The 12,772-nt window shown below is 37.1% G+C and overlaps 1 protein-coding gene across 5 annotated transcripts in view; it reads right to left on the bottom strand.

The window, feature by feature from the left end:
* BBS9 (Bardet-Biedl syndrome 9) overlaps positions 1 to 12,772 on the bottom strand; it is a 429,330-nt gene that overhangs the window by 388,852 nt on the left and 27,706 nt on the right. For all 5 annotated transcript variants that reach the window (XM_034670282.1, XM_002921839.4, XM_034670287.1 and 2 more), the window contains one exon: positions 10,718 to 10,831. In XM_034670282.1, coding sequence (XP_034526173.1) covers positions 10,718 to 10,831 — 114 coding nt within the window. The remainder of the gene's footprint in view (positions 1 to 10,717; positions 10,832 to 12,772) is intronic.

The following is a 12,772-nucleotide window of genomic DNA, read 5'->3' as shown; positions in this document are numbered from 1 at the left end:
TGGTAAGCTTGACTTGTATAAATGCTGCCTCACTAGCATGTGGGGAAATACTTTGAGTAGAGGTAAGCCTGGAGCCCCAAGTAATCACCTCCATCTTTACCACTGTGGTAACTACTATAACCTCTGCACTGTAGTAGTCGGTCAACACACGTTTGTTAAGGAAGAGAAGAAAACTCAGAAGTTGGCTAGAATGAGTGCGCTGGGCTAACATTTGTTTCCGAAAAATAACCTTGTAAGCCTGATGTGTAGAACATCAGCTCTGTGCAAACACATGGCAATTTTGCTTCATTCACCCAACAAATACTATATGCCAAGGACTGTGCAAGATACTAGATACGTGGTGAACAGAAGACATGGTCTCTGCCCTCACTAAGCTTACAGAAAGGCCTCTCCCTCTTTCTCGAAGAGTTCACATACACCCTCTCTCTGACTAGCAAGAATATGAATTAAACAAAACAAGCACCAATGAGAGGGTGATATGGAAGGCTGCAAAACTAAAACAAAATGAGAACCAAACAAAATCCTAACAACATATACATGTATATGAAATACAACATTATAATAATTGAGAAACAATTTGTTTTCAAGTGAGATACGGATGTAGTGTCATCTACCAAATCTCAAACAATCAATGGATGATCCACACAATATGAACAAGATGTAAAAGGAACAGATCTAAAATGACTCTCAGAGACCACTTCATGTAGGGAAATCTCAAATTTCATTAAACAAAAATAATTTTCAAGTGATAGTCCAAGCATATAGACTGAAAAGGGAACCTGAAAAGCCAAAGTAGCAAAGACAAGCAGAATGCACTGATGACTGTCAGAAGTGATGTTGTACATGCTCCCCATCAGTCCCAGAGTACTGACACAGGGTACTCCCCCTCACTGCCAGAGTGCTGATATAGGGTACTCCCCATCCACCTGCAGACACTGTTATCAGACATCTTGAGCTGTGACTGGACACAGCCCTCAAGAAGGCTTTCCCAGAATATAAAATATGCACAGGTTTAAAATCACTGTATGGAATTTTTTACCATTTTAAAGGAAAGGCCAGTTTGATTTGGAGTATAAGAATTGACAGGTAAAATACATCCATCGCCAAATATTTAGGAATATCATATAACATGCTATTTTTTCTATTTATAGATAAACCCAAGTAATATGAGTTTTTTTCTGTTTGCTAGTAAATCCATATGTTTTCAACTGATGTAAACTGAAGACCAATATTTAATAAATTCTTTAACTGACTTCAAGATATATTCATATTAAGTAAAAGCTTTGCTAAGAAATATATCTATTTCATGTATTTATTGACACTACTTGCATACATCCCATATTATATAGCACCAGACTTCACAGGATAAACATACTTTCTCAATGACTGTGACATTTTAATGGTGAGATAGCTTAATTCCAGAAATATAAAATGACTCTGGGTTAACTCAGGTTGGAATATTCTAGGCTATAGTCTATTTATTGCACACTGATATGTTATCGGTGGTTATATTTGGAAGATGGTGCTAAATCATTTACTTCCTCTTATCTACACATCCATATGTTTAAAATATTCCTTTATGAACATAATTACATATAACAAAAGTATACACATTTTGGTGCAGGGAGTATTGCAAGAGGAAAAGATGAAGTAAAATCATGCCCTACATCACTTCAAGTTTCAATTTATCTATAAAGAATTTGGAACATGCTGCCAAATTTAACATAGACTAAACCCAGAACTAAAAACATGACAAATGGCCTTGCAAAGCATTTGATTAAACTGAATTACAACAAATCTCTAAATACGAACAAACATTTGGAGTAATTATCACCCCCACAGTATAGCCAGAATGAGACTACATGCAGCCCAGAGCAGAGTACACTCTTCAACGGCTTATCCCCTGCCTCCTCCAGTCCACATAAACACCTCATGGCACACTCAAACGACCACTCCTTGCCTCTCCTGGCCATTCTAAAGCAGCACCCCAGGAAGGTTCTAGGACAGAAAGTGAAGTCAAAAGCAAGATGGACATTTACAATGTTTTGGCCACTAGCACCTATTTCACCGTCTTCTGTTAATGTTATATACATGGGTTAAAGGTGGCCCCTATATATTGGCCCCAAGTTGTTTAGTTCCTCACAGCAGGTTGACCATGAATGTAAACTCAAAGCCCACAGGTGACAAACTTAAATTTGTACACTTTCATTTGCTTTAACTATAGCCCAGATTAGCATATTTTTAGTCATTTATGGTGTGCCTGCTTTGCATATTCTGCAAAAATCCACCTAATACCTACTAGCCATAGATGAGACAAATCCTGGAGCTACAGAAGTCACTGCTGCCCTCCAAAGCTTCCAGACCAGGGCTCACCATCTTGAACCTGAGCAATATCACCTACAAATATAGTCCCGCTCAGATTTCCCTCTCCCCAGGGAGTTTCCTTGCCCACTTCCCCTTCTAGGTGGTAGTTCCCTGCCATGGTCTCTGGAAAATCTCCTGCAGTGAGGGACTTCCCCTCAAATGCAATCCTGTCAAACCACCACCCAAATAAAGCTCACTGGGGGCTACTGACATCTCATAGTCATGCCTTTTTCTTTGATCAACTCCGAAATCCTCAAACTCACCACAGTTCATTATTTGCCTACATTCCCCCCAAAAGGTCCACCCCTCTTCACTCTTAGTCTTAGTAGTTAATAGGAAAACTAGCCCTACCTCTCCCACACTTAACTCAGACTCAAGCTTAACTGCATTCCTTTAGTGACAGCGACTGGTTCAGAGATGGCCTAACCAGAGCCACCGAGTTGGAAAAAGACCTTTGCTGAGCCTTCTGGAAGGAAGGCAGGCACTTTTCACATGGACTAGAATCTAAGAAAATTTAGAGCTGGTATAGCCATTTGAAACCAAGAGGAAATAGCCTGTCCAAGGAAATGGAAGCAAAAGATGAAAAGAGAGAAACCAAATCTGATCACACTGGAGGCCCAAATGGTGATAGCAAGTAAATGTCTTATTCTTGAATGAGCCTCCTGTCAACTGCAGTCAAAAGAATCCTCAGTTTTGTCACCTAGCTGGCTCAGTCAGTAGAGCTGTAACTCCTGATCTCAGGGTCATGAGTCTGAGCCCCACACTGGGTGTAGAGATTCCTTAAAAATAAAATCTTTATGGGGTGCCTGGGTGCCTCAGTTGGTTAAGTGTCTGACTCTTGATTTTGGCTCAGATCATGGTCTCAGGGTCATGAGATCAAGCCCCATGTTGGGCTTCACACTCAGCGTGAATCTGCTTCAGATTCTCTTCTTCTCCCTTTGCCCCATCCCCTGCTTACAAGCACGCACATACGTTCACTCTCCTTCTCTAAAATAAATAAGTAAATAAATTTCTTTAAAAAAAAGAAAAGAATCCTCGGTCGCACTAAAGGCAAGGTTAGAAAGAGAGAAGAAGCACGCCCGATAGAAAAGCAAAATTGTGGCATATACAGAAATTGAGAGGTATTGATTTTTGATAGTAACATTTCTTTAAGTCTTGAGTTGTCTGTTACCTGGTAAGCTCAAAATATAAATATCCTCATGAAAATCAAAAATTAATAATAAAGAAAACTAATTTTAAAAATTAGAGCAGACTGAAGATAACAATATTATATTGTACACTTGAAATCTGTTAAGAGATACTAATATCAAATAATTATATTATACACATGAAATTAACATAAGGTTGTATGTCAACTGTACCCCAATTTAAAAATCTGTTAAGAGGGTAGATCTCATGTTAATTGTCCTTACCACAGTAAAATTATAGATAGATAGACAAATACACACATACATAGATACACAGATGAAAGAAAAGAATAGAAAAGAAAAGAAAAAAGAAAAGAGGAAGGAAGGAAGGAAGGAAGGAAGGAAGGAAGGAAGGAAGGAAGGAAGGAAGAAAGAAAAAAAAGTAAAAAAGCAAGAAATGTCAGAGAAAGCTAAAAATTGAAGAAAGAATCAGATGGTGCTGATAATCTCTACTGAAGAATTAAAAAAACCTTTTTCCTATAAACCACAAATTCATTATGAAGAGAAGGCAATAATTCAACATGACTATAAAGCGCAAATTATGTGATAAGAAATAAAACTTTAAGGAACTGGCCCATCATAATCCAAACAGCATAACTGTTCAAATAAAAATGTATCCAAGTTAATTTTTTCAACAAAATATTATGGAATACATTTTCTTCATTAGATCAAGATTCGTGTTACCTCCTCAAAGACTTCTCCCTCCTTTTAAAACCTTTTCCCCTCCAGCTATAGCCTTACCTAACTTTCTCTTACCCTTCATAGTCAAACCTCTCCACAGAATAGCTTTCCTTTGTGATTTCCATTTCTTCCCTATGAATTCCTCATTCTGGGGCAACTGGACCAGGGCTCCTATCCTTCTGTTAAAATTGTTCTCCCTAAGATCACCAGTGACCTTCAAACAGCTAACTCCAATAGTTTCTTTTTAATATTCCAGCTGCTTAACCTCTGACTCTCCTGACTCCTTTCGCACCTCTTGAAACCCTCTTCCATGACTTGCTCTGTCTCTCCATTTATCTTTTAATCTCTTGTGTTCCTTTATCTCCTATCCCTATCCTTAAATTTGTCATTCTTAACAAATATAGTCATAGTACTCACTCCATCTCTAGAGTACGATATCCTTCTCCATAAGATTAGCTGGTAGCAAAAGAAAATTTTGCCTTACTAAAGGCTTTAAACTATAGGTAAGAAGGTCCACTTAGTAGCCTGAAAAATGCCAAAGTTTTTTAAAGCAAAATAATTTTTCTTAAGTGCTGCAAAGTCTGAAAAATAATTTTCTCAAAAGGAACAAACCATCCCAGTGAGAATTTGAATAGCTCAGCCTATGGGCAATGAAAACTTTATACTGAAGACTATAAAACCGTTCATTTATATTAAACTGGGGTTAGTGACCTCCAGATTAAAGTGGATAAAAATGAAGAGCTGAAATAAAATAGGTAACAGTACATTCCCCCACCTTTATGTACTATCCGCCCCGTACACAAGCGTGCGCGAGCGTGCACACACACACACATTTATTCAGCCTGAGGAAGGTGCTCCATCCTCAAGGCTCCAGTATAACTTTGTACATATCCATTCTATTACAATCTACCTCATTATATCACAATTCTTAGTCTTTATTGCCCCCTAGGTTGCAAACTGCCTGACAACATAAACTATCTTTTATTCATCTTTCTACTCCTAGAAATTAGTACAGTGCCTAGATACTCAGAAGACTCTCAGTAAATGTGCATTGGAAGGATGGATGGATGGATGGATGGATGGATGGATGGATGGATGGATGGAGAGAGATGATGCAAGGGAGGACTAACACCAGACTTATTCTAGTCCCTGAAAGTTCCCATACATCTCCAACCAATCAACTATTTCTTCCCAATGTCCCTTTCGCACACTTGAAAGAGCCGTATACATTGTAAGGTTTGCCAACTTGTCCCAAACTTACAGGACAAATTTGTGATAACTGAGGATGTAACTATAGGGTCTCTAAGTCATGTTATAAGTAAAGGAAGTTTTAACTCAATTATCTTGGCAGTAGCAACATGTATTACATACACTAGATAAAGTATCTTATTTTACCAAGCTAAGTATTTGCAGTTGTTGACCTTAAAACAATAGCATTCTTTCTTCACTGTACCACTGGCTTTCTGTCAGTCCAAATTAATGCTGTCTTTTTCAAAATACAATTCTGAATTGGCAACCTTATCTTAACTAGGTATTTTTGCAAGCGTTAGTTTGTCAATAGCATAAAAGGCAAAGATAAACTACCATTTTTATAAAAACCCAGAGTCACACGTTCTTTAAAAAAAAGCAATTTAGATTTATATTAGAGAAACTACAAACGTTTCTTAACTTCAAACACATCTCCCACGCTCCTTTTATTTAAAAAAGCCCAAAACAGCCATAATATCGGTCATTCTTCCCTAAAAAGTATAATATGGAAAGAATTTTAACTTAAATTCTGGAATGGTAGGTAGTAGTCTGAATAATGGAAGATACTAAGCAAATATTCTTCACTATTTCATAAAACTAGATTTCCTATTTCCTTACCATTTTTCTCATTAATAGACATTACATGTAGCTTGACATAAGGCCAAACCTACTGCATCAAAGGAATGTATCTTTGAGTTTTTGCAAATGTATAAAAGGTGTTTTTGAAAGATTTTCTTAATGAACAAGCAAACAAAAAAGGTTAAAGAAACAGTCATCATTCTTTTGCTAATTTCAAATCATATATTACCTTCCCATGTATAGCCTCTCTGATTATTGGGGGACTCAGGGAGGATTTTTCTTAGAAACCAAACCACAAACCAAAAAAATCAAATGGAAAAAGCAAGTATCTGACCCAGAAGTTACTCAACATGTAGTCCATAATCTACAAAGAATCAAAGTTATGCACTAACTTCAGTCAAACCAAGATACTCCTCTTTCTAATAGGAAAGTTTTTTTCTGAATTAGGAAGATTAATTTACTCACAGCCCAGACAAAGAAGCATTTAAGAACGGTTAACACCACAAGATTCTGGAAGCAGAGAGTCTGAGCTAGAATCCCTTCTCTACCATTTGTTTAGTATATCGTGTTACTACTCAACCTGTAAAGCATTTAGAGCAGTGCCTAGTACAGAACAGTACTCAGTAGATGGAGGACAGCAACATACCTCTAGATCTCTGAGACCTGGCATCACTGAGGAGAGTCTCAGAAATTCAAACTCAGGTCCAACTCTGGACTTAACAGAGTTAGAACCTGCATTTTTATCAAGATCCCATTGTGATTCAAATGCAATTGAGAAGCACAGCTAGAAAGCATTTTTACATTATATTCTGAAATGTTATCTACTATAATTTTTTTTAAAACCACTCCATTACTTTTCTGCAACATGAAGAAGTTAAGTTTATTTTTAGTACAAAGTAAAGTATTATTTGGGCTCAAAATTCCTCCACTGGTGATTTCTTACCGTACCTTATTCAAAGGCAGAAACAACAAAAATCCAAGGTTGTAGAGGACTGCCATCTAGTGGTAGTTTATTCTGGTGCACATGCAAAATAAATTCACTCTGTCTCCCCATTCCTTATAAACAGATTTGTTTAAAATGGGGCCAGGTTTTCTGCTTAATTCCTTTCTTCAGGACTACTGACATGATTATACAACTAAATAATTCCACAAGAAGGCATCCTAAATACAGAGGAAGATAGAAGACAACAAATTTTAAGTTTCCTTTTTTAAATTCAGATCAAGTCTAGGGAAGTTTTCAAATTAAAAGACTGACCCGCTCGCTCCTAGAAAGGTGCACATTAGGCACACACAGTGACATCAGGCTTAGAAAATGGGCTTTGTATTGAAATGCGCATATCCTGGAGTGACTTCTACTTTCTTCTCCTTAAGTTCTGTACTTTTTACAATTTATTTATATAGTATATGGCAGGGAGGGTTTTCAGATTGAGAAAAAAAATTTTATAACCTCTGACTCAATATCCCCATTTCCACATTCTATCCTAGGGAAATAATCAGAAATGTGGACAAAGATTTATGTACAAAGATGTACATTTCAGCAAACAAAACAATCTTAATAGCTTCATAATAACCTACTGAATCTATGCATCAAAATTTAGTCATTCTCCTCTATTACTCATTTAGATCAATTCTAATTTTTCTCTATTACAAATAAATATATAAATGTACCTATGAAAGGAAGGAAGGGGGAAGAGGAAAGAAATAACTATATGGCAACTTGATATGAATGATATAACTATATGGCAACTTGATATGATTTTTCTATATTTTGGATCATTTCCTAATATACATTGCCATAAGTCACATATACCATCCATAATCATTTCATGGTTTTCAATAGCCAACTTGCTTTGTGAGAGTGTTATGTCATTTTACATGGCCCCAAGCAATATAGGATATGTAGACTGTACTATCACCTCTCTAGCAACAGATTTTATCCCATGGCTGGCTAATTTTTTTAACAATTGTATTGAGATATATTTTACATATCACCTCTTTAAAATATACAGCTCAAGTATTTACTCTATTTTCAGAACAGCACAACCATCATCATAATCTAATTTTAGAACATTTTCATCCTCCCAAAAAGAAATCATGTACCTATTAGTAGTAACTCCCTATTACCCCTGGAAATCTGCCAATATGGCTGATTTTTACTAATTTACCAAACCCACTACTTTTTTTGTATTTTTTTGTAGAGACCGCGATGATATAACGTGTTTCAAACCTGTTAAATGGAATAATCACTTCTGCTACTCAGACATTTCTGTTTCAAATTGTGAAATGTTCTGCTTAACCGTAGGAAAGTAAAGCATGTCAGAAAGGCCTCTTGCTTTTTCAAAAGATACTTTTTAAGTGTAAGGCATAATTTAAGAACTAAGAGGCCATCTGCTCTTTTCAAAACAATTAGCAACTACCATTACGTTGGAAGTCCATTATTAAATCTAGCAAAAATGTCACACAAAAGCAAGGAATCCTTTTTTACTGACTTAAAACTTTATTTTAATTGGGTTAACCTAATCTGATTTTTTTTAAAGTACAGTACAATCAATATAATATGTGACAGGTGGTCTAAAGAATTGTCTTGATTCTACCAAAAAAAATTAAAACTTACTTTCATTTAACCAAAGCACTTTTTTCTCTTATCATAATTTTTTGGACTCCAGATGCACAGAATTTAGAAATTTGCCTTCTGAAGATTTAGTAGAGGGAAAAGAATTAAAACAGTTTATTAAACAACAGAGGCCTAGGTCCCCTAATCATGTCAGACATTTTTTTTTAAGAACAGTGAAAATCATACGTGGCCTGCTTTTATTTCATTTATTTGTGGATTTATCAATGTCTAACGAACACCAGGGAATCTACCACCCAGCCCCAGAACTAGGACCTCATCAATACCTTACATCTGGGTGCTCCTACCTTGCCTGCCCACACCCGAAGGAACCTCACTTCTGAATTTAGGATTTCTCACTCCCTTGCTTTTTTAAAAAATAACTTTATTGAGGTGTAACTTCTGCACAATAAGCTGCACATATTTAAAGTGTACAATTTTGGGGCATCTGGGTGGTGCAGCTGGTTAAGCATACAACTCTTGGTTTTGTCTCAGGTCATGATTTCAGGGTCATGAGATTGAGCCCTGAGTCAGGCTCCACGCTCAGTGTGGAGTCTGCTTCAGATTCTCTCTCCTTCTCCCTCCGCCCCTCCTGCTTGTGCTCTCTCTCTCTCCCTCTCCCTCTCTCTCTCAAATAAATAAATAAATAAATACATTTAGAAAATTAAAAAAAAAAAAAAGAACAGTGAAAATCAGTTCGTTCTGACAGCTGAGGTTAGGAGGGAATACTTCACTGATAAAAGTTAGCCTCTCATCAAATTTTAGCTCTTTCTCTCCTCTCTTCATCCAACTCCAGACATCTCCCATATTCCTTAAATAATCCAAACATTCCTATTACTTAACTTAAGCAATTCTGCAATCCAGCCAAGTGTTTTGTTTCATATCACTGTATGCAGAACATTTATTTGTACATCACCACTTAAAATATTCCTGTTAACTGATACACTCATATTCATTCTTCTTCGCCTTTATCTCTATGTATGAAAAAACTGAGTTCACACAAATGACTTTCAAAATAAAAGTCATTTTTTTCATGTCACTAAAGAAAAATCTAACATAAGTAATCTACATCTTAATACAATGATTAAACAATAAACTCATAAAAATATGAGCCCAGGAAGAGGCAAAATATTATGAAATCCCTAGTACATGTTCCACAGGTGACACACACACACACACACACACACACACAGGTTAAGTGTCACTAACTGGCTTCCTGTCCACACTCCAGCACCAGTGGCTCCTCTATCACCCTATCACAGTGAAGTGAGACGAGGTAGGTGGTAGATAAAAACTCTCCCATGCCGACAGCTACAGTGTACCCAAGCAACCACTAAGCCCTGGTAACTCAGGAAGCTCTGGGATTAGGGTGGGCAGGCTGCACATAGCCCCATGCTACTTAGAAAAAGATACCCCCAGGTGGAAGGAACCCAGCCTCACTGAGCCAATACTTGGTAAATGTAATGCCTTTGTGAAATTTAGAAAAGGCCCACTTCCTCTGGAGAGGTTTATTCCAGGCTAGGGCACATGGCTTGATGAGCAGGATGAGGTCTGCATTTCAGTCTCTGCTTGCCGCCAGTCCAGGAGCCCCAGTGCAGAAACAACCTACAGAACCCTGTGCAGTGGCCCTGGAGGAGGGCGAGGTAGGGAGAGGGTTCTGCAGCTTCGCCCTGCCTATCACAAGTAGGACAGGGACACCCTATCAAGGAGATCAACCCCTTCTTCCACCGAGAGAGGCAGTCACACAGTTCTACCCAAAAAAGCTCAATTTCAGTCAGCTCATGTACAAAGACAAAATTCAAAGAAAAGACACTTTTAGAAATATCTCTGTAGACCACATAAAAGTGCTGGTTACAGGAAAATCAAACACATTTGATGTTTAAAGTTTTCTCTTTTCATTATTTTGCTTACCACTTGAATATAAAGGTCTCAGTAAAATATGTTTAACTTGCTCTGAGATTCATACCCCATGATCCTCCATTTTTTTATGGCCAAATATCCTAAATCTGGTACTTGCAATAGCACATTCATGATTAACGCAAATTACCTTTTACACCACCAAATGATCCATAAGTCATATTGCAGGCTGTTCTCTGAAGATTATGCTCATACATCAATTTGATCTGATATTGGTTTCCATGTTCCACGTTACCCAAGGTTCCTAAGGAGAAAAAAATTACAGAAGTGCTTTGTAGTTGTTTACATTTAAAAATATTCATTTCTTCTCATCCTCCACGCCAATTGTAAGTAATTCAATTTCAGTGAAATTTAAAACGACAAAGCACTAAAACAATGTGTATTATGAATAATTAGCACACTGATGACACAGAATGCCAACACAATTAGAATAATTTCAGTCTTGGGTAGCTTACACCATTAGATGAAATACCACCCTGGATGACATTTCTTATCTATTTCCATTATGTTTGAGTAAAGTGTAATTATTTAAATAAAAGCAAAACCATCCAATTTCAGTTCTGAAATAAATGAGGTTAAGTTCCTTACACTTTAAACAATAACAAAGACATGACTTCAAAGTGTCTTAGAAAAAATTCCCCATGCTTTCAAGCAATTCAGTTTCCTGTCCCAACTCTCAAAATACTCAAGCCCCTAATACATTATATCCTAATTTAATGGAGAGATATTCTAAGTTTCCTTTAGCAAGTAAATAGGACAAGATGTTTTATTTGAAGTCCACAAGGAAGAATCTCCTTCAAAATGAAGATACTCTTTCTGCATGTAATAGATCATATGTACTATAATCACTTTTCATTTCTTTCCAAATTTGAAAAGATTCTTTTTTTTTAATAAAGATTGTATATATTTATTTGAGAGAGAGAGAGAGCACAAGCAGGAGGAGGGAGGGGCAGAGGAAGAGGGAGAAGCAGACTCCCCACCAAGCACAGAGCCACAGAGGGCTCAATCCCAGGACCCCAAGATCACAACCAAAGCTGAAGGAAGATGCTCAAGCAAGTGAGCCATCCAGGTGCCACAAAAAGATTCCTTATACTTATTTTACTCTCTGGCTGTTAGGATTTCTAGAGTACCTACAGCTGAAGCTATGTCCCAGTAACCAGGCAAGAACATTATAGTTAAAAGAGATGATAGAAAGAAACAGGAATCAGAATGCAACTTTTTCCATTAAGGAGCATATTTGTCTTATATTCAAAAATGCAAAACTTAAAGAAAAACTTAAAATATAAAGTGAATGAAATAGTCCCCAAACTGGACAGTATTAAATCATTAAAACAATGTAAAAATATGTGTCTGTCTGTATGTGTATACATATTTATACATGAGCATTTATTTGGTTTTTGTCCAAAAGGTTTTACCAATGTATACTGAGGTTATAAGAACAAGATATTTCTATTTCCATTTTAGAAGTGAGGTAAGTATCCGAAGTCAAAAAAAAAAATTTAAGGAACGCATGGGTGGCTCATTCTCTTAAGGGTCCAACTTCAGAGCAGGGTCCTGAGATTGAGTCCCGTGTCAGGCTCCTTGCTCAGCGGGGGCCGGCTTCTCCCTCTGCCTGCCACTCCCCCTGCTTGTGCATGCTCTCTCTCTCTCTCTGATAGATAGATAGATAGATAGATAGATAGATAGATAGATAGATAGATAAATGTTTAAGGTATTTCCCCCAAAATCACACAGCTGGTAAAGGACAAAGTACTCAAACCAGGTCTTGAGTTAGCACCATATAACCTGGTGCCTGGCTGTCCATCATTTTACAACTTGGAAAAAACTTGGTAAGCCAATGATAATTTACCTAAACAAACCAGCCATCAAAAAACATCATTGCCACCTCCACCTTTCTCAGCCTGGCCTTTTCTTCATTTGGAAGGGGAAGGGTGGAAAGAGAAAACTAACGGGAGGATTTCTTGGAGGAAAATCACTTCTACTCCGATTTATACCCCTAAAAATGGGAACAACAGACTTCACATACGAAAAGAAACAAAGAGAAAAAAGACTCAAATTTGCCTGCTAACCCTGATAGGTGAAAGCTTTGTGGAATCTAAATGGCAGTAAAATCAGTAATGTCCAGGGAAACTGAGGGGTAATCGCAAACACGTGGGTCAAAAAAAAAAAGAAAAGGAAAGGAAAA

The sequence above is a fragment of the Ailuropoda melanoleuca genome, chromosome 1 (genome assembly GCF_002007445.2).
Source record: "Ailuropoda melanoleuca isolate Jingjing chromosome 1, ASM200744v2, whole genome shotgun sequence".
In the NCBI taxonomy this organism is placed as follows: Eukaryota; Metazoa; Chordata; class Mammalia; order Carnivora; family Ursidae; genus Ailuropoda; species Ailuropoda melanoleuca.
Note: the sequence above shows the minus strand (reverse complement) of the source record. Positions and strands in the feature narration are given on the sequence as shown.